This window comes from Schistocerca nitens, chromosome 5, assembly GCF_023898315.1.
Source record: "Schistocerca nitens isolate TAMUIC-IGC-003100 chromosome 5, iqSchNite1.1, whole genome shotgun sequence".
Lineage (NCBI taxonomy): Eukaryota > Metazoa > Arthropoda > Insecta > Orthoptera > Acrididae > Schistocerca > Schistocerca nitens.
Genome location: NC_064618.1, coordinates 229,968,928 through 229,991,770, shown reverse-complemented (window position 1 = coordinate 229,991,770; position 22,843 = coordinate 229,968,928). Strand labels below are relative to the sequence as shown.

Genomic DNA, 22,843 nt, shown 5'->3' with positions numbered 1-22,843 from the left:
GCAACCTGCAATAACTTCAAAATAGCCCACACGAGATTTTCATAATATCTCCCTCGCTTTGTGCAAACTGTTAGTCCTAAACAAAAAAATGAACATGGCCTTTTAGTAGGAATTTTAATGTAGTTAAATTTTGTACTGGGATATGTTTTCACCAGAGGCCTCAGTTTTCGAGTTATTATAGGAAACGCTTTTGAAGGTAATTTTTGTATGTTTTTCTTGAATAGCTGGAAAACTTGGGCCTCTAGCGAAAACATGTTAAAAACAAAATTTAACTATATTACATTTCCTACGTAAAGGTTCCATTTATTTTTTCTCTAGGACTAACAGTTTGCGCGTAGTGTTTGAGAGAATATGAAAATCGTGCAAGTGGTATTTGAAGGCGTTGCAGCAACTGAATCACCCTCTGTATTATTGAGTCTCGTCATTTGTCGTTTGACCGGTGTTTGCGAGGCGCAGTGTAGTATTGCATGTTCAGGGAATCAAATTTCCCTACATGCGCACTCTTTGCTAGTATGGGTGCTCATCTGACGTAAATGTGTTGGACAAAGCCCGGTTAAGAAATGTATAATTCCACGGTTCAGGGTATCGTGTCTTACTCCTAATCTTGCACTTACGTTAGCAAAGAATTCATACTCTCTGGCCCTTTTCGCATGTGTTCAAAATGGTTCAAATGGCTCTGAGCACTATGGGACTCAACTGCTGTGGTCATCAGTCCCCTATAACTTAGAACTACTTAAACCTAACTAACCTAAGGACATCACACACATCCATGCCCGAGGCAGGATTCGAACCTGCGACCGTAGCGGTCGCCCGGTTCAGGACTGCGCGCCTAGAACCGCGAGACCACCGCGGCCGGCTTTCGCATGTGTCCCAGTGCATTTTCCATGTCTTCACTCGCCATCTTTTAGGATGGCTTTTACCGGTGATGTCCTCTGTGACTGCTCATATTTTGTCTATAAAGCCTATCTTCATCCAGTACGTTCCAGCACGGCACCTAATGGCTGCTGTCGGTTGGAAAGACGCCCAGGACCATTTCAGAGATGTAGTTCCAAAGGCGTCTAATAACCGTAGGAGTGCACCCCTCTGATTGGCCTCGCATCTCTTTTGTTTGTCGCTATTAGGAACTTATGTACCCATGCGTTTGCTGCTCATATTTTGTCTATAAAGCCTACCTTCATCCAGTACGTTCCAGCACGGCACCTAATGACTGCTGTCGGTTGGAAAGACGCCCAGGACCATTTCAGAGATGTACTTCCAAAGGCGTCTAATAACCGTAGGAGTGCACCCCTCTGATTGGCCTCGCATCTCTTTTGTTTGTCGCTAAAAGGAACTTATGTACCCATGCGCTTGCTGCAAAGCATATAATGGATTCAAAGACTGTACAGTGATATATTGTCATGTTTGTTGGTGGAGGTCTGAAATATATGTCTAGTTTTGCCAGTTTCTGTAACGTTTTTCGGCCTTGTCTGAAGTACTTTGTATGTCGATCTGGAAGGAGAGTCCCTCATCAGTAGTAATTTCTAAGTATCCTGTCGTCTGTTTTCATGTTATTTTACCGACAGGTTTCTAACGAGTCTTCCTTTAAGTAGGCCATAAAGTGTTTCGTTTGAGGAAATTGTCAGTTTACTTCGTGTACACAAGTTCGTGATATGTTGTAAAATACCACTGGCTCTCTCCCCAAATTGTGCTCGGGAGCTTGCCGATGCTACCATCGTACCACTAGCAGGTCGTTGTCATTGCCACGATTCCGACGGCGTAGTCAAGGCTCGCTACCGAGATGTAAAATGGGTCCTGTTGTTACATCCCAGAAGCTGTACTCGCAGATCGATCCTTGTCGGCATCCATTAGTGGATCTTTTGACCACTTCCCTGTTGCCTGCTCGCCAGTCATTAACCCTGTCTCTACAGTAACCCCATTGACTGTGGTACAGGATGGCGGGTACCTGTGGCTCCCTAAGACGCGCAAACATCATAGGCCACTAGACGTTGTCAAATGCGCCAGTGAGTCTAGCATTATGGCAATTACATACCCTCGATTTGTGTTTCCTACTATGCAGAGAACTTGTATTATTCCGTCGTCAATTGACTTGTTTCTCTGAAATTCGTATTGATATAGGTAAACCTCATCAGCTCTCTGTGGACAGGCACGACAGACCGTAACGTTTTCTTCGGGTTTGTTTCCAGTAGGCACAGCGCGTTCCACTATCGTATTAATGAGGTCGAAGATAAGAGAAAGTCCGGCCGGTGTGGCCGTGCGGTTCTAGGCGCTACAGTCTGGAACCGAGCGACCGCTACGGTCGCAGGTTCGAATCCTGCCTCGGGCATGGATTTGTGCGACGTCCTTAGGTTAGTTAGGTTTAATTAGTTCTAAGTTCTAGGCGACTGATGATCTCAGAAGTTAAGTCGCATAGTGCTCAGAGCCATTTGAACCATAAGAGAAAGAGCAGCATCGGTCGTATATTTTTAATCTGTTTATTCCAGATTGATTTCAGCTATTGTGTAGCCATCTTCAGCGCAGTTATATTCAAGTCGTGATGAGTCATCGTAAATAAAATCGCACTTGGTATCACTCGGCACAACATTTAATAACCAGTTAAACTGTTCACCCCATAAATATAAATTGTAAGACTTAGCACATTTACATCTAAGAAATTAATTCCATCAGAGATATTTACATTCCACTTTCAGTATTCTTATGGTGAGCTCATTTTGACTTTAATCAGTTCAGCGTCATGGTTAACTGACCGTTTTTGAACAACAGAACTTGAAAACTAACACACACACATGTTCTTAATAAATGTCCATAAAAAATAACAACCGTTTAAGAAAACGAAAACTACTTATAACACCGATAACTGACCATTTCTTTGAACAACATAACTTGAAGACTAATACATACACATGATAATTGTACACAAACAAAAGCGTAATAACAATTTAAGAAAGTGAGAAACTATTTATCAGACTTCGTCCAAAGAAAACGTGAGTCTCTTCATAAATACATTATCTGATTTTACGCTTCCGCGCTTCTCATCTAAGATTTCTGTTCATGCCACATTTCAGTACATTGTACCCAAATCAAGGCAAATTATAGTACTTTCCTTTATAGATATAGTGTGATATCTAATAATTCTCAGAACTTCTAGTCCCGTGGTGATTTGTGCAGTAAACAGGACCGTATCCCTGAACATACTACAGCAGTATTATCTTAAATACTAAACTACTTTCCTGTACATATATGTTTGTGACTAATGTATAACAAAGACTATAAAAATATAGGTTTCCTGTTCAGTTTACCTCATTTCTCATATACATGTCATTGGCAAAAAGTTAGTACCTTCAATACTTTCTGAGTTCAGAGAACAAAATTATTACTGTTGCACAGGTAGATTTTTTTCAGATCCGGGTGGCATCAAAGTCCTTTAATTCTACCAGATTTAGGCGAGGCCAAAAGATAACTACCTGGGTACGATATGTTGACTATTTTATTGAGTCCTGTAAACAATAATTGACATTTGCTATTTCTTTTATATACTGTAAAGATTTTGGTTGAGATTTCAGTAGTACTGATTCTCCAAGTAACTGCTTTTGTGCATGATATAAGTTTTTGTCATGTGTGTTCTTTCTGGCTCCAGAAACAGTGGTGGGTGGAGTGAGCATATTTCGTACCTCTTCCTCCAGTGCGGGTTCATTAGACAGGCGTCAGGATGGGTTAATCCATTCGTTGATTTCTTTATGGTCAATAAGTAGTTCTGAAGGAGTGTATAGCATTGTGTAAATAGGTAAATTGTTTATAATGTTTTCAAACGGATCAATAAATTCTATCTGTAGTGTGTGTTATGTACGGGCTTAACTTCTTATAAATTGGTTGAATTCTCTAAAAATGCGTTCCATTGGATTACTTGGAAGATGATAACGGGATATCAAAATGTACTTAATATTATTGTCTTGTAAAAAATCTTCTCATTTCTGCATGTAAACATCGACGCATTGAACATGAGAAAGGCGACAGGTTTGCCAACTGTTGGTATGTAATGTTTCAGAATCCTAGTGATGGTGAATACTGTCATCAATCTTGTGTCATACAATTTGACATAATTTGAAAATATATCATAAAGAGGTACTAAGTACTTAACAGCACCCCATGCAGAAGGCTTTGGCACCTAACATAAGGGCTAACAATTTGTAGTGGCTGTGTTGGTAATATAGAGAGTAATTCCATGTAGCAACACTTATTGGTAGGTTTTGCTTTCTGGCACAGTAGAGAAGTTTTTAATAGCTGTTCAACATACCTCCACGTATTTGGAAAGTAGCAATATAAATTCAGTTTTCTTAAACATTTCTTTGTACTGTAATGACCCGAAATATAATGTATATGCCAAATTACAATCTCTTTACAAGAATCATGAATGCATACAAATTAGCTGTCATTACAGACATTACATCTGTAGAAAAACACATTGTTTTGAGTGTAGTAATGCTGCAAAATTTTCTTAGGTGTGTTTTGTGTACGTAGTCTTTATTCCACCTTGGATCTGCATCTTGTAATGTAGCCATGTTGTTACATGTATCTAAATACTATTGTCTGCAGTACCTGTCTTTCATTCTGTTAAATCCGAAAGATCAGTCAGTCTTCTGGTGGATGCGACAAAGAGTCAGTTACAACTTTCTTACCTTTTACGTGCATTTCCTGGAGAAAAGCTGTCCACCTCGTAACTTTATATTCCTACTTGCTCTTAGATTAAAATTATGTGAAATACTGATCTTAAGGTACTATCTCCACAGGTCCAGCAGCTGGCAAGGCTTCTCTCATATCCCATGTACTAATGATTCCAACCGATTTACCCATTCATTCTGACTTCTATTCGCTATCGAGGTCCCGGTCGAAATAACAACTAAGAAGGTCAGAGAGAGGGGGCGGGGGGGGGGGGAGGAAGAGATGAACAGAGAAGGGGAGAGGAAATGGAATTAGAAAGGGGAAGGGTAATATGGACAGAGAGATTAGGGTCGAGGATGTCTGTAGAGAGAGAGTGTGCCGATGTACAGATATAGGGGCAAGGAGATGGACAGAGGGAGGGGGCAGGAGGAGAGAGAGAGAGGGAGGGAGAAGGAGATCAGGTCTAATACCGAGATTTTAAGTTCAATGACAATGGCCACGGAAGAATGCTGACTTGGCACATAAAGACCATTGATAGGCGGCTCATAGAAAGGAGGTTGGGCTTTCAGAGCTCCTTGAGCCGATTACCATCGACCACTGTACACCAAGAATCCCATTTGCGTGGTGTCGGGCACATTCATCTAGAAATATCATTGACTCGATCAGAATTGTCTTCAGTGATGAGTCCAGCTTCGAACTGAGCTCCAATAACCAGCGAAGATTTCAGGAGAGGCTCCAGGAAGCGGAGGGATACCAATCTGACTGTCGTTCGCTATTCTGCCCGAAATCAGGAGTGATGATCTGGGATGCTATTTCTTTCGATAGTAAGACCCTTTCGTTGTCATCCGCGACCCCCTTAGAGCACGATATTCTACGGCCCCTTTTGTTGCCCTTTATGGCAAGCCATCCAGGGCTTACATTTATGCAAATAATGCCCGCCCGCGCACGGCGGGAGTTCCTACTGCTTGCCTTCGTGCTTGCGAAACCTACTTTGCCCAGAAAGGTCGCCGGATCTCGCTCCAATTGATAACATGAGGAGCATTATGGGCAGGACTCTACAACCGGCTTAGACGATCCAACGCGCCAGTTGGACAGAATTTGGCCCAACATCCCTCAGGAGATCATCCAGCAACTCTGTCAATCAATGGTAAGCTGAATAACTAAGGGCCAGAGGTGGGCCAACGCGTTGTTGACTTGCTCAATTTGTCAAGCTGTTTCTCTTCAATAAATCATCCTAGATTTGTGGAACTGGAATAATTTGTTTGTCTCTAGATACACATCATATCTACCGATTTCCACCCCATTCGGCTAATTTCTTCGTGTTCGTCCTGCGTCTTTTTTTTTCTTTTTTGTCTTAGAGTCTTTTTAATTTAGCTACGATTACAACCCTTGTAAGTCAAAAGGCTGTTGGTAGTGGTGATAGTGGTAAAAAAGTGAGTGTACGAGAAAATTTAGTATCAGACAGTTTTCTATAAATGATCTGCTAAAAAGGCCCTTTTCCAGTAGAAACTTTGTGTTCTGCCTTACGTCAGGTCTTGTCATGGGGGAAGCCCCGTCAGAGAGGTCCACTGCATGAGCGTCTAGGGAAGTGATTCCAATGGTGGTTTCCCTTTGCCTTCCACTGATGATGAGGAAATGATAATGAGGACAACACAGCACCCAGTCCCTGAGCGGAGAAAATCTCCGACCCTGCCGGGAATCGAACCCGGGCCCCTTGGCGTGACAGACCACTCCTATTGGGGTGGACTTTTCAAGTAGAAGAAAGTAAGATTTTAAGGTAAATGTAAATCTAACAACAGCACACCTTATGATGAGGCTCACAAATTTGACTCAAACTATGTGAGTAGAAGCAGGCAGATGCCTCTTTCAAGCTCCTTGAATTTTTCACCTGAGTGAGCCGTAGGGAAAAATAAAACGCTGTCTACAGATTTACGCGTAAAATATGAGAAATTTCTGAGCTGCAGGTCATGATTGGCCCGGCAGTGCAGTGGTCAAGCACACTGACGCAATTTTTCGACTCGTGTACGGTTCCCACTGCTAATATATTTTTTCATTTTCTTTTGTTCCTCAAAATATAAAATGATTAACTATGAAATTAAATTATATATAAACAGTTCAATTTATATACGTAAAATTAATATATTCAACTAGCCAACCAAACAGTGCTTCGCAATTGCTAAATATTTATGGGAACTGAATACATGCCCCCTTCTCCCCCCCTCTCGCTGTCCCTCTCTTCCTCCACTTCCTTGCAGGCCGCGGTGGCCGTGCGGTTCTAGGCGCTTCAATCCGGAACCGCGGGACTGCTACGGTAGCAGGTTCGAATCCTGCCTCGGGTATGGATGTGTGTGATGTCCTTAGGTTAGTTAGGTTTAAGTAGTTCTAAGTTCTAGGGGACTGATGACCTAAGATGTTAAGTCCCATAGTGCTCAGAGCCATTTGAACCATTTTTTTCCACTTCCTTTGTCCATTTCCTCCTCCTGCCTCCTATCTCTGTTGATATCCTTCCCCCACTCCTTGTACATCTCTTGTCCCACACTCTCTCTATCCATCTCCTCGTTCCTTATCTCTTTGTCCGTATCCTCCTTCCACCCTCTCCCCTTTGTCTGTCCATCTCCTATCCCGTCTCTCTCTGACCTTCCTCGGCAGCCAGAGGCTGTGGTCATGCGAGCGTGACTTTGCGTTTGCGTGAGTGAGCGTGCTTGTGTGTGTGTGTGTGTGTGTGTGTGTGTGTGTGTGTGTGTGTGTGTGTGCGTGTGTGAGTGTGTCTGTCTGTTGTCTAATTCCGATGAAAGCCTTTTTGGCGGGCAGCTTTCTTGTCTGACAATCTTTTTGTTGTGCCTATCTGCGACTTACCGCTTCCAGTACATGGTGAACAGTAATCCATTCTCTTCATAGGACTGATCTTATTTAATGTTATTGCAAGCGGAACCTTGATTGCGAATAGAAGTCAAATTAATGAGTAAATCAATTGGAATCCGTTGCTGTATTTGCGAAGATAGAAGCTTTTATGACAATAATTTGTATGGTTTTATTCTTCGAACAGTTGGGATTATAAAGTTAGCCATAAACACAACTTTGCCGTTTTCTGTTAACAACAACTTAGAAGAGGAAAGAACAATCGTACATTTTCAGAGCACTGCTTAGCATGTTCTTTATCGCTGCCGGTTTAATAGAAAGTGTCCTATATATAACATGTTCACAGATTGTGTTCTGTTGGTTTGTTAGTTAATCAAAATTAAATTCATCTGGCTGAATCTTTACTTGTGTTTGTGTGAATTGAAACAATCAACTAAAGTACAGGGTGATTCAAAAAGAATACCACAACTTTAGGAATTTAAAACTCTGCAACGACAAAAGGCAGAGCTAAGCAATATCTGTCGGCGAATTAAGGGAGCTATAAAGTTTCATTTAGTTGTACATTTGTTCGCTTGAGGCGCTGTTGACTAGGCGTCAGCGTCAGTTGATGCGAAGATGGCGACCGCTCAACAGAAAGCTTTTTGTGTTATTGAGTACGGCAGAAGTGAATCGACGACAGTTGTTCAGCGTGCATTTCGAACGAAGTATGGTGTTAAACCTCCTGATAGGTGGTGTATTAAACGTTGGTATAAACAGTTTACAGAGAATGGGTGTTTGTGCAAAGGGAAAAGTTCTGGACGGCAGCGAACGAGTGATGAAAATGTAGCACGCATCCTGCAAGCATTTGTTCGCAGCCCAGGAAAATCGACTCGCAGAGCTAGCAGAGAGCTGCAAATTCCACAATCAACTGTATGGAAACAACTTAGTATGAACGTGACTCGCCTAAGGTGAACGTTTTCTGTGCCATTTCAGCCAATAAAGTTTTTGGTCCCTTTTTCTTCGAAGGTGCTACTGTAACTGGACTACAGTATCTGGAGATGTTAGAGAATTGGCTGTTCCCTCAGCTCGAACAAGAAGCACAACAATTCATATTTCACCAGGATGGAGCGCCACCACATTGGCACTTATCTGTCCGTAACTACCGGAACGTCAACTACCCGAGGCGATGGATCGGCCGCCAGGCAGCCCGTGACAGAGCACTTCATCACTGGCCTCCAAGAAGCCCTGATCTTACCCCCTGCGATTTTTTCTTATGGGGGTATGTTAAGGATATGGTGTTTCGGCCACCTCTCCCAGCCACCATTGATGATTTGAAACGAAAAATAACAGCAGCTATCCAAACTGTTACGCCTGATATGCTACAGAGAGTGTGGAACGAGTTGGAGTATCGGGTTGATATTGCTCGAGTGTCTGGAGGGGGCCATATTGAACATCTCTGAAGTTGTTTTTGAGTGAAAAAAAAACCTTTTTAAATACTCTTTGTAATGATGCATAACAGAAGGTTATATTATGTTTCTTTCATTAAATACACATTTTTAAAGTTGTGGTATTCTTTTTGAATCACCCTGTAGAATCGTGTAATTATTGAAACACAACAAATCAGAATTTATTGTTTCGATAATAATATTTTGGTGTTTTCATTGCGTTCGTCACAACGTTTGGTGATGAACGACATTCTTCGCCTGTTCGTCCGGAGAGAAAACGAATAGAGCCGATGATCTACAGACTCTCGAGCACGCCACGCACAACTGCCCAAGGGAAAAAACATATGCAGGTCAAATGTGCTTCCAGACGCTGTCTGCGCTCTTCATCAGTCTCATGTACTCATAGTTGACCCGCGTGTCGTGTACGCCGAGCATTTGTTTCCAAAGCAATAACCCACGAAGTAACATCAAATGAATGTTTGCAACACACCAAATTACCACGAACTGACATCAATTCAATCTTTGCAACACACCAGAGATATAATCACCACCGATAGCTGACTGAAGTATTTCAGTTGTATGCTTTTTCGCAAAATTTCAACATTCAATGCAGAATTTGATGGTGTTATGAAAATAAGCGACATCAGAACTGTCAACCTAAACGTCACATTTTTATGGAAACATGCGACAGCAGAACTGTCAGACTGACCGTCACATTTCTTTCGTTAAGATTCGTACAGAAACACCATCCAAATTTCCGACTTTTCCAGTGGATTTTCAAAATATTTTCTTCGATACAAGCTTTGGCCTGACAATTACGAACACAACCAAAAAGAAATCAGCCAAATCGATCGAGCCATTCTAAAGTGATGATCGTTCATACATGAGGCAGCTGATTTTTATTTATATAGATTTAGTTACTAATTTTGTACGCCAGAAGGCTAAAGGCCACCACATTGATGCACATTGGTAAAATTTCGCGCGAGCCAACTGTGGTAAAATTTCACACGAGCCGCCTGCGCCTCGCGAGCAGTGCGTCGCACAGCCGGGCTGCGTTCCCTGTTGCAGTGCAGGGAGCTAGCCGGCTGATCTTGTGGGGCCGGCCGGCCGACGCGCCGAAGCCGCTGGTGCTGCCCGACGACGGCGGGCGCACGGGCCTCGTGGCCGGGATGGGCACGACGCGGCCCGGCGTGTCCAGCAGCGTGCCCTGCGAGATCCGGCACGCGCTCGTCACCGTCCTCACGCGCCGCGAGTGCCTCAACACGCGCCTGCCGCGCGCCGAGGCCATGCAGCCCGGCATCATCTGCGCCGGAGAGCTGGCCGGCGGCGTCGACACCTGCCAGGTGAGTCCGGCGTCGCACGGCTCTACGTGCTAGCGAACTGCATCCGCCACTCGGTAGCCGTTCCCTAGCACTCGTTACCCACACGAACGACGTCACGTAAAAGCAGGCCTGCAGTTGCTTTTTTCTTCATTGTCATTTCGTCCCGCACGCAACATACCAGCAGGGGGCGAGCTGTCAGAGGTTCAATACTCCGCTCATCAGCCAACAGCATTTATAAGAATATAACAAAGACTATAGAAAAATAAAAGCATCGGGAATATTTACATTATAAATTAAAAACGGTTTATGACAGACAGCTAACAGGACGAAATATACACTACTGGTCATTAAAATTGCTACACCAAGAAGAAATGCAGATGATAAACGGGTATTCATTTGACAAATATAGTATACTAGAACTGACATGTGATTACATTTTCACGCAATTTGGGTGCATAGATCAGTACCCAGAACAACCACCTCTCGCCCTAATAACGGCATTGATACGCCTGGGCATTGAGTCAAACAGAGCTTGGATGGTGTGTACGGGTACAACTGCCCATGCAGCTTCAACACGATACCACTGTTCATCAAGAGTAGTGACTGGCGTATTGTGACGAGCCTGTTGCTCGGCCACCATTGACCAGACGTTTTCAGTTGGTGACAGATCTGGAGAATGTACTGGCCAGGGCAGCAGTCGAACATTTTCTGTATCCAGAAAGGCCCGTACAGGACCTGCAACGTGCGGTCGTGCGTTATCCCGCTGAAATGTAGGGTTTCGCAGGGATCGAATGAAGGGTAGAGCCACGGGTCGTAACACATCTGAAATGTAACGACCAATGTTCAAAGTGCCGTCAATGCGAACAAGAAGTGACCGAGACGTGTAACCAATGGCACCCCATACCATCACGCCGGGTGATACGCCAGTATGGCGACGACGAATACACGCTTCCATTGTGCGTTCACAGCGATGTCGCCAAACACGGATGCGACCATCATGATGCTGTAAACAGAACCTGGATTCATCCGAAAAAATGACGTTTTGCCATTCGTGCACCCAGGTTCGTCGTTGAGTACAACATCGCAGGCGCTCCTGTCTGTGATGCAGCGTCAAGGGTAACCGCAGCCATGGTCTCCGAGCTGATAGTGCATGCTGCTCCAAACGTCGTCGAACTGTTCTTGCAGATGGTTGTTGTCTTGCAAACGTCCCCATCTGTTGACTAGGGATCGAGACGTGGCTGCACTATCCGTTACAGCCATGCGGATAAGATGCCTGTCATCTCAACTGCTAGTGATACGAGGCCGTTGGGATCCAGCACAGCGTTCCGTATTACCCTCCTGAACCCACCGATTCCATATTCTGCTAACGGTCATTGGATCTCGACCAATGTGAGCAGCAATGTCGCGAGACGATAAACCGCAATCGCGATACGCTACAATCCGACCTTTATCAAAGTCGGAAACGTGATGGTACGCATTTCTCCTCCTTACACGAGGCATCACAACAACGTTTCACCAGACAACGCCGGTCAACTGCTGTTTGTGTATGAGAAATCGGTTGGAAACTTTCCTCATGTCACCACGTTGTAGGTTCGCCACCAAATTCAGAGATGTTCAATGTGATTGACGAGGAGTGGGAATTTGATAAGATGGTAGAGGATCTATGTGGGGCAAGGTAAATGGATGTGGAAAACGATCTGGAGTGCATCGGGTTTGAAGATATGGAGGGATTTAAAGAACTTTGGTAGCCGGCCGAAGTGGCCGTGCGGTTAAAGGCGCTGCAGTCTGGAACCGCAGGACCGCTACGGTCGCAGGTTCGAATCCTGCCTCGGGCATGGATGTTTGTGATATCCTTAGGTTAGTTAGGTTTAACTAGTTCTAAGTTCTAGGGGACTAATGACCTCAGCAGTTGAGTCCCATAGTGCTCAGAGCCATTTGAACCATTTGAAAGAACTTTGGTGGAGCACACGTATGTGTGACAGTGACACAAAGGATGGATCACTTAAGGATTTTATGAGTGTGGAGAATAGTGGATGAGTGTAATCCCCAAGTTTACCCCATTAGTAGTTTTAGTCTGTTGCGGGCTTTCTGTTGGACAGTTAGTAGGTGAGGTTTCCACGTTAGTTGTCAGTTGAGCATGCCTCCAAGTGCCTTGTGGGCAACAATAAATATGGGCTGAACAAACGTACAACAATAAATATAGGCTTGAGCACACGTATGTATGACGTCAGCAGTGTAGTGTTCATGGCCAACAACAAATGCTTGTCAATGCCCTTTTTGTCAAATCTTCGACAGGGGAGCTTCTATCGAAGATCTTTGATAAACATTAGAGCAAGGGCCTAACTTTGATCCAAGTTCACCATTCTAAACATATATTTTCGCTTCCTTCAGTAGCTTTAAACTTTAAAAGGACGAAGTACGTTTGGTGAGTGGCTACCATCGTAGTGATCATTGCAAAATACAAAGGCGAGGAAACCCTTTATAACACAAAGCAATCTGACTACAAAAACCATAATAAGTTTTTGGAATTTTATAAAGAAATACCTGCAGCAATCAGTAGCATTCGAAATGGCTGCACTGTGGATGATATTACGTTTACATACAGGGTGAACACTAATAAGACCAACAAACTGCAGGGACGGATTCCTGATTGGAAATGGAGTAAAAAAGGGCCTATGAGCATGTGTCCAGAAATAGACGGTGTGTGTGCAATGACAAAAAATCGTCCAAGTGGCGCATTGCATGCGCTCACACGTCGCACGATAGATTTCCACACTCTTTCCCATGTTCCGACCTCCCTCTGAATAGCGTCACAGGCATCATTAACATGTTGTTGAAGGGTCTGCATATCAGGAATGGTTCAGCATACACAACGCATTTTAGATGTCCCCATAGGCAAAAATTCAGGGGATTTAAGACTGGCGATCTGGTAACCCATGCTACAGGGCCTCCACATACTATCCAACACCTGAGGAAGATGATTCTGGGATGTTGGCGAACTATAATGCGGGATTGGAAAGGTGCTCCATCATGCAGAAACCACAGAAGCCGTCGCATTGCCAAGGCACATTCCCAAGCAGTCCAGGCAGAGTATTCTGCAGAAGACTAGGAATTGGCATTGTGGAATAACAAATAGTCCAAGTATGTAGTCACCAAGAATCCCTGCCTACGTAGTGATGCTGAACGTATAGAGATGAGATGCAACAACCATTCCCTGAGCATTGTCTGTAACCGACAGATGACGATTATGCAGATTGATGCCAGTTCTGGTAACGCTTGCTTTGTCGGTAAAGATGACTGATGAAGGAAAACTCATAATTGTAATGCTGGTGCAAAAACCATCGACAGAATCTTTCCTGAAGAGGGAAATGCCCTGCTGGTAATTCTTGAACTCATTGCAGGTGCTACAAATAGTAGCGGTTGTCACGCAAGATACACATAATCGTACCTTGCCTGGAGCTTGTGCTAGGGTTCGTCTCAATAACCTATAGAACCCGGTGCTCCAAATCTGCTGTATGCACAGTCCGCCACCTCACTGTATATTCGTCTGTCTGAAAGCACCAATTACCACACGCAAAATGGGTCTGAAATGTTGTGTGATGTGGTTGGTGTCTGTGAGGGTACTTGTTTTGGTATAGCCGTGCTGCCTCTAGACCATTTCCATTTGCTTGGCCACACACAGCCACCATCCCAGTTTGTTCCAGACACGAATACCCGACCATTTCTCTGCTTACACCACGCTCAGTCACATAGCCTGCTACACACAAGGAACATATGGCACATGGTCAGAGGAACTTTGATTCACCAGCGCCATGTACCGTGGCTACGACTCATCATCATCATCATCATCATCATTTAAGACTGATTATGCCTTTCAGCGTTCAGTCTAGAGCATGGTCTCCTTTATAAAATTCCTCCATGATTCCCTATTCAGTGCTAACATTGGTGCCTCTTCTGATGTTAAACCTATTATTTCAAAATCATTCTTAAACGAATCCAGGTACCTTCTCCTTGGTCTGCCCCGACTCCTCCTACCCTCTACTGCTGAACCCATGAGTCTCTTGGGTAACCTTGCTTCTCCCATGCGTGTAACGTGACCCCACCATCTAAGCCTGGTCGCCCTGAATGCTGCATCTATAGAGTTCATTCCCAGTTTTTCTTTGATTTCCTCATTGTGGACACCCTCCTGCCATTGTTCCCATCTACTAGTACATGCAATCATCCTAGCTACTTTCACATCCGTAACCTCAACCTTATTGATAAGGTAACCTGAATCCACCCAGCTTTCGCTCCCATACAACAAAGTTGGTCGAAAGATTGAACTGTGCACAGATAACTTAGTCTTGGTACTGAGTTCCTTCTTGCAGAAGAGAGTAGATCGTAGCTGAGCGCTCACTGAATTAGCTTTGCTACACCTCGCTTCCAGTTCTTTCACTATGTTGCCATCCTGTGAGAATATGCATCCTAAGTACTTGATGGAGGGAATATTTTGAAGAGTTGCTCAATGTAGGTGAAAATGCGATCAGTAATGTTTCAGATTTCGAGGTAGAATGGGATAGTAATGACGATGGAAATAGGATCACATCTGAGGAAGTGGAGAAAATGGTCAGTAGATTGCATTGCAATAAAGCAGCTGGGGTGGATGAAATTAAGTCAGAACTCGTCAAATACAGTGGAATGTCAGATTGTAACAACTACAGAGGTATCTCTTTAATCAGCGTTGTGGGCAAATTCTTCTCAGGTATTGTTGAAAGGAAAGTGCGAGTATTAGTTGAGGACCAATTGGATGAAAATCAGTGTGGGTTTAGGCCTCTTAGAGGTTGTCAGGACCAGGTCTTTAGCTTACGGCAAATAATGGAGAAGTGTTATGAGTGGAACAGGGAATTGTATCTATGCTTTATAGATCTAGAAAAGGCATATGACTGGGTTCCTAGGAGGAAGTTATTGTCTGTTCTACGAGATTATGGAATAGGAGGCAAACTTTTGCAAGCAATTAAAGGTCTCTACATGGATAGTCAGGCAGCAGTTAGAGTTGACGGTAAATTGAGTTCATGGTTCAGAGTAATTTCAGGGGTAAGACAAGGCTGCAACCTGTCTCCACTGTTGTGCATATTATTTATGGATCATATGTTGAAAACAAGAGACTGGCTGGCTGAGATTAAGATTTGTGAACACAAAATAAGCAGTCTTGCATATGCTGATGACTTAGATGTGATGGCAGATTCAATTGAAAGTTTGCAAAGTAATATTTCAGAGCTAGATCAGAAATTTAAGGACTATGGTATGAAGATTAGCATCTCCAAAACGAAAGTAATGTCAGTGGGAAAGCAATATAAACGGATTGAGTGCCAAATAGGAGGAACAAAGTTAGAACAGGTGGACAGCTACGACTCATTTCCTAACAAATGTTCATAGGACCTTGTCTCCTCATTTTTACTCAGGAATCTCTCCCTGAAATTTTTCGGTTTTATTTATGTTCACCCTGTACAGAAAGAAAGTATAGTAACTGGAATATGACACGACCAGGAAACACTAGCTGACCAGCCGAGGGCATTGACAGCGACTTGCCAAAAACCACGAAAGACAACAACAGCGGTGGACGAACAACAAGACAATATGACAGAAAGACAAGTGTGGAGTGTAAACCAAATATCGAGCCAATGTGTAGCAATATCTGAAATGAAGCAGCACTGCATACAAGAAACGATACAAGAGTGCTGTCAGAACATGGCAGAGGTCGGGGCCCCTCCTCTGCTCCTACCGCTCATCTCCATAGTTTCTCCTACCTAACAGACCCCCAATATTTCCACCCACAGCCCTCAACCTCACTCTCAAGCACTACCTCTCACCTTAGCACAGGTCCTTCAGATTTTAAGTGACAGTGCAGCGCTTCAGTGTATTCACCAGAAGAATTTCACCTTCAGAGATATGTTGGCGGTAGTAACGCGTACACTAGGTATAAAAGGGCGGTGTATTGGAGTAGTCATTTGCACTCAGGTGATCCATGTAAAAAGGTTTCCGACGTGGTTGTGGCCGCACGACGGGTATTAAGGGGCTCCGGAACGCCCTATACTTGCAATGTTAAAATAACGCTTATAAATTACATCTTTCCTCACAAAGTATTTGAGGTAGGAAGTTGAACTTTTTACAGATTATTTATTGGAATATGGGCTACAACTTAACACAGGGATTTTACAAAATTTTAGTTCAGTTATTAAAGATGATTTTTTTCAATTGTAATGAAAATTCACAACATTTTTTTGCAATTTTTTATTTATATATTCAAAAATATACAGTTTTTTGGAAAAAGGCTGTGTTAAATTATGCAGAAGGTACTGTGTAACATTTACTGAAAGGTTGAAACAAATACGTTTGGAAGATCCTTAGAAAACATGTAATTAGTATGAGAAAATAAAAGTTTTGGGAATCGAGCGACAAAGATTGGATTAACTTTTTAGTGCATTCCAGGTCCATAGGATGGATTATCTTCATCCTCTGCAAACTCCTCCTCCAGCTTCCTCTTGTTCCTCCTCCTGTTTACTCTTGCTTGTATTTCTAGACTCTTTACAGCCCTGTCTGCAGCCTGAAGGCGTTCCTTGTCTCAAGCAAGCATCGCTCGTTGTTGTGTTCGTAGATTTTGCTACCATTTTCTTCAGTAGCAGTTACTGCAACACTGTTCCAAAAGGTGGTCATGTATGAACATTTATCACATTTCAGTTGTATTTCACTAGCAAGTCCTACGTGCTTTATTATGGAGAGTTCCAGACCAACTTCACTACAATGAATACATCTTACACAGTTTGAAAAAATTCCTTTGAGAACCGACATATCAAATATTTCATTCACATCCGATTCGCCCATAAAACATTCATAGTTTTCACTCATTGAACCAAGCTTCTTCTGTGAAGTATTTTCTTTCCCACTTTGACTGCTATCGGCAGGTGTACTTTCGAGGTTAGGTTCACTCACTTGGTTATCGTCTTTATTGTTTACAGTAATAACACATACCTTTGGCTTTCCAACATTTCTCCTTTTCTTAAAAGCCTTCAGAGGATTTCTAATAACTTTACTTTTACTCATTATTATACTTCAACAAAACAGAGACTCAAGAAACAGAATTAATTACGAATATTTTCGAGATAACGACAGAGTAAATAAACATGAAACAATCGACAATCACACCAGCGATATATATTGAACCATCACAGGTTAGCCACAACACATACTTTATCTCACATCACTAAAATGTACCTGATGAACACGGACGTTAATAATAACACCATTTGACAGCAGTTTAACAGCGCCACAGTGGGTCACGCCCATGTAGAAAACATTTAAAAAAAAAATTTAAAAACAGTTGTAGTCTTCGGAATTGAATAAATTATATATCTATTAAAAGGTAATAGTCTGCAGATTCAGAAAACGCAAAAAAGAAAAATTGAACTTTTCATGATTTTGAGCCTTTCCGGAGCCCCTTAACAGATATTGAAAGCGGACTGGGACATTCCATTTCGAAAATAGTTAGGGGATTCAGTATATCGAGATCCAATGCGTCAAGAGCGTGTCGAGAATACCAAGTTTCAGGCATTGTCTCTCACCGTGGGCAACACAGTGGCCGGTGGCCTTCACTTAACGGACGAGAGCAGAGGCGTTTGCGTAAAGATGTCAGCGCTAACAGATAATCAACACTGCGTGAAATAACCGCAGAAATCAATCTGGGATGCACGTATGACGAACGTATCCGTTAGGACAGGGCCCCGAAATTTAGAGTTAGTGGGCCATGGCAGCAGACGACCGACGTGAGTGCCTTTGCTAGCAATACGACATCGCCTGCAGCGCCTCTCCTGCATATTGGTTGGACCTTCGGCGATAGGAAAACCGTTACCTTGTCAGATGAGTCCCGATTTAACTTCGTAACAGCTGATGATGGGTTTAGAGTGTGGCGCAGACCCCACGAGGCCACAGAGCCAAGTTGTCAACGAGGGTCTGTGCAGGCTGGTGATGGCACCATAATGGTGTGGGCTGTGCTTACATGGAATGGACCGGATGCTCTGATCCAACTGAGCCGATCATTGACTATAAATGGTTATGTTCGGCTACTTGGAGGCCAAACAAAGTGTAGGTCGGTTTTAAAAGAGAGTAGGCAGAAAAGATTCTTGGTGCTAAGTATCAGCCATGGCAGGCATTTAGGCCAGATGATACACCACAAATTAGGTACAGGGTATCAGGTCACAAGTATGGTGAAGTCAAGTGTTAGATGGCTGACTTTGTTGCAGAAAATATATGACGGAGGGGGGGGGGGGCATCAAAGGAAGCAAGATCCGTATGATTACAGATGCCAGAGAGGTAACCTTTAGGTCAGAATCAGGATTCAGGCACTCTGTTTTGAAAGAAGTCAAAATAACAGAACAACCCCCACAAAACGCTTAAGAATACACAGGAACGGAGGATCAGCTCATATCATCAAAATATTAGAGGACTGAGTAAAAAGTTACTAAAGCGTTTCGACTGTTTGGAAAATTTAGAGATATCTGAAAAGATGGACATCATGTGCCTATCTGAGCGCCACATAACGACAGAGTTAGATAAGTTACATATAAAAGATTGCGCTCTATTATCTTACTCATGCAGAACTAAATGGGAAACGGAAGAACTGTTACATATATTAAGACAGAATATGTGCTCAAAAACAATTACACAAGTACATTTTGTACTGATCAGCACACAGAAGTGTGTTCCTGTGAGTTAATAATGAAGTAGTTAATTCAGTTTTAATTATAACTGTATATAGACCCCACTGATAAATTTTGAACTGTTTATGACGAATTTGGTTTCTTTACTGTGATATCTGTCAGACAGCATCAAGCAGTTAACCGTTTGTGTGTCTTTTACAAGATTATGAAAGGAAAAATGATCTGGAAATCTTATTTGGTCTTACAATATGATCTCAGTAATTAAAATTCCAGTATAGGTGCATAAATACAGTTGGACGCAAATTGAAAATGTTTTCTTTATTCAAATACAAAGCAAGAAAATAGCAGCTTACCCAATAACAAACACTGTCTCCTATCATGATGCACAGTTTTGTTAGAATCAATAACAGAGTGCCTTGTAGTGTTGGTACTCTTCATGGAAATCAAGTAGAATTACTAATGACTCCAAGAAAACTGTTTGTAAGAATGATACTTATAAGAAAGAAATTTATAATGAACATAATGCTAATATAAAATGTATACTATTCCATGATAAATTCGTATCATTATTTGAAAATAGCTTTCCACATAAACTAATCAAACATTATATTAAACAGCCCGTATATCACTAGAGGGATTAAAACTAACTTGTGAAACGAAAAGGGAAGGGTATCTGCTGGAAAGAGCAAGCAGAGGTCCTGCAGTAGTTACACTCTATAAGAACTTCTCAAAATTGCCAAGGAAAGTTATAAACAAATCAAGAATCATGCACATTATCTTAAAAAATCAGTAATAAACACAACAGACTGAAGATTATGTGCAACGTAGTAAAAAGAGAGACAAGACAACCCGCCAGAGAACAGGATGACATCACTATTGAACCGAATGGAAGGGCTATAAATAATGAGTCACAGGTAGAAAATATTATATTTAATTATTATTTCTTAAGTACAATAGAAAGTATAGAGGCTAACAGTTCAGGAGAAAAGTAACAGAAATTCGGTGAAAACGGAACATTCATAAAATTTAGTCGTATAAATGCATCAGAACTTCTCTGAAATTAAGAAAATTATACTCTCTTTCTCCCAAAAATAAAAGTTCATCTGGAATTTACGGTGTTTACAATACAGTATGTAATATCCGTTCTCACATAATAAGCCCTATATTATCGTAAATATGTAATGTATCATTCTTCCTGAGAGACTGAAACATGCCCCTCTTTAAGAAAGATAATAGAAGAGATGTCAATAACTACCGACCTGTTTCACAACTAACATCATATTCCAAAATTTTTTAGAATGTGATGACTTCCAGAATAGTATCTCACATGAGCAACAATAATATCCTCATAAAATCACAGTTTCGATTACAGAACAATTTATATACTGAGAATGCCAGATTTGACAAGCATTAAAAAACAAAATAGCGTCGCTTGGTAATTTCTGCGACCTATCTAAGACATTTTACTGTGTGAATCACAATGTTCTTCTAGATAAAGTGAAGTTTTATGGGGCTGACTGTGTAGCCAACCGAAGGATAGTGACACATTAAGCAAAAAAATGCATGAAGTTGTATTTAGTAATTCAATCAATGTAACCAGGAAAGATTCTTCTGCCTGGGGCGAAATCACGTAAACGGTTCACCAAGGGGAGTTAGAACGAAAAAAAAATTCCACATTTTCGGATTTTTATTTCATTATAAAATTTGCAATTTTCTGAATAAAATGATATATATATATATATATATATATATATATATATATATATATATATATATATATCTCATCACTTGTAAACTCACATAGGAAGTATTTATTTAATTTTTTGAAGATAATCTGCACCGGTAGAAAATGTTAGAATTTTAATGTGCATTACTTCAAGAGCTAATACAATCGAAAATTTTATATAGAATGCTGTGGATTGCTGTGTTATAAATGTTAAATTACGTGTTTGTATTGGTAGCACTGTCAAAAACAGTATCGTATCAAATGGTTCAAAAGGCTCTGAGCACTATGGGACTCAACTGCTGAGGTCATTAGTCCCCTAGAACTTAGAACTAGTTAAACCTAACTAACCTAAGGACATCACAAACATCCATGCCCGAGGCAAGTATCGTATCGTTTAACAGTATAAACAAGAGATCTATGTCGAAGTGCTAACATTTTTCCGAGGAAAAGTGACGAATAGATTGGTAAATCTCTCAAAAAGTGAAGTATGACGCCAAAACGAAGTGTTTTTAAGAAAAGTGGGTTTCACGGTAATAGATTTTCGAATAAAGGGAACATTGTGTTCGACATGTGGCGTGTGAAGTTACAGATAATGAAATACGGGCAAACTCGTCACTATCTAGAGAAACACCCATTAGTGCTTCGAAGATTATAATATAAAGTTGTGATATACAGTTTTCTAAAAATAAAAGTGATGTAAATGGTAGTTAGGTTATATTCTGATAGATTTACATATCCTAACAAGTGTGTTAGGTGAACGTGTTGTAAAATATGTGGAGGGTCTGTTAGTTTACACGAAGACAGTGAGGTATGAAATGGACTAGACAGGAAACTTATCATTAATTGTGCCAGTTGTAAATACACGCATTCATTTTGGGATTCTGATAAGTGTAAAGATAATTATTTTGAAGTAAATGTTAAGTGGTTTTATGGATTGAGAGCTATCGGCAAAGGACACACTGCAGCAGAAACAATGTGTGCCTTGTTGAATATGCCACGGCCACATTGTAAAATCGACAAGTACACAGGATTTACGGGAGATGCTGCGGAATTTGTTGAGTGTGAGCCAATGAAGGGTGCTGCAAACGAAGCTGTTGAAATAAATGATGGTATGACTGACATACCAGTAGCTCTTGATGGCACTTCGCAGTAGCGCAGCTTCAGTTCTAAGAACTCTGTTGCTACAGTGACCAGTGTGGATACTGGAAAGATTTCCAGATTTTTACCAAACATTGTTATAAGTCTAAATCAGGGCATATCTGTGACAGAAATTATGAAAGAACTAGTGATGGCATGGAGGCCTCTGCAGGTATTGAAATTTTTAGTCGATCTGTGAACGAAAGGGGGGTGTGTACACTAAGTTCTTAGTTGATGGAGACTCAAAAGCATATAATAGTGTAGTAACTGCTCAGCCTTATGGTGAGAAGATTATCACAAATCTGGAATTGTTAGTCATGTCTAGATGGACACAAGGTTGAGTAAGCTGAAACAAAGTTTGAGAGACAAGAAACTTTCTGATAGTAAAACCATAAGAGACAGGCTGACAGACAAAATAATTGATGAACTACATCAGTATTATGGGATGGCCATTAGAAATAAAACTAAGGATTTGTTGAAAATGAAGCAGGTAGTATGGGCTACCTTCTTCCACAGACTGTCAACTGATGGAAAATCAGTACACCACCTTTGCCCTCCTGGACCTGATTCATGGTGCAATCACCGCAATGCCCAGTACTCAAACAGTTCATACAGCTATAAATAATTCATCCCAACAGCAGTCACGGATATCATAAAATTTTACAGAGACCTGGCAAATCCTGAATTACTGAAGAAGTGTCTGCATGATCAGACTCGAAATCCCAATGAGTCGTTCAACAATCTTATATGGACTCGCTTACCAAAATTTTTTTGTTGGAATGAAGACACTGAAGTGGGGGGTCAGTGATGCCGTTATTGATTTTAATGATGGCAACATTGGTAGGGTGAAAGTGCTAGTGCATATGGGAATTAATCCTGGAGCAATCAGAGAACTTGAACAGATGAACAAGGTTCGCGTCGATAAAGCAGAGTATGCAGCACAGTTGGCCACTACGGAGTCCAGAAAGAAGAAAAGAAGAAAAGGCTTGGAAAAAGATCAAGAGGATGATATACAGTATGGTGCGG

General features: G+C 41.8%; 1 protein-coding gene across 1 annotated transcript in view; it reads left to right on the top strand.

The window, feature by feature from the left end:
- LOC126259961 (coagulation factor XI-like) overlaps positions 1–22,843 on the top strand; it is a 161,879-nt gene that overhangs the window by 88,686 nt on the left and 50,350 nt on the right. Inside the window, exon 4 of the mRNA XM_049957071.1 lies at positions 10,008–10,282. Within this exon, the coding sequence (XP_049813028.1) occupies positions 10,008–10,282 (275 nt within the window). The remainder of the gene's footprint in view (positions 1–10,007; positions 10,283–22,843) is intronic.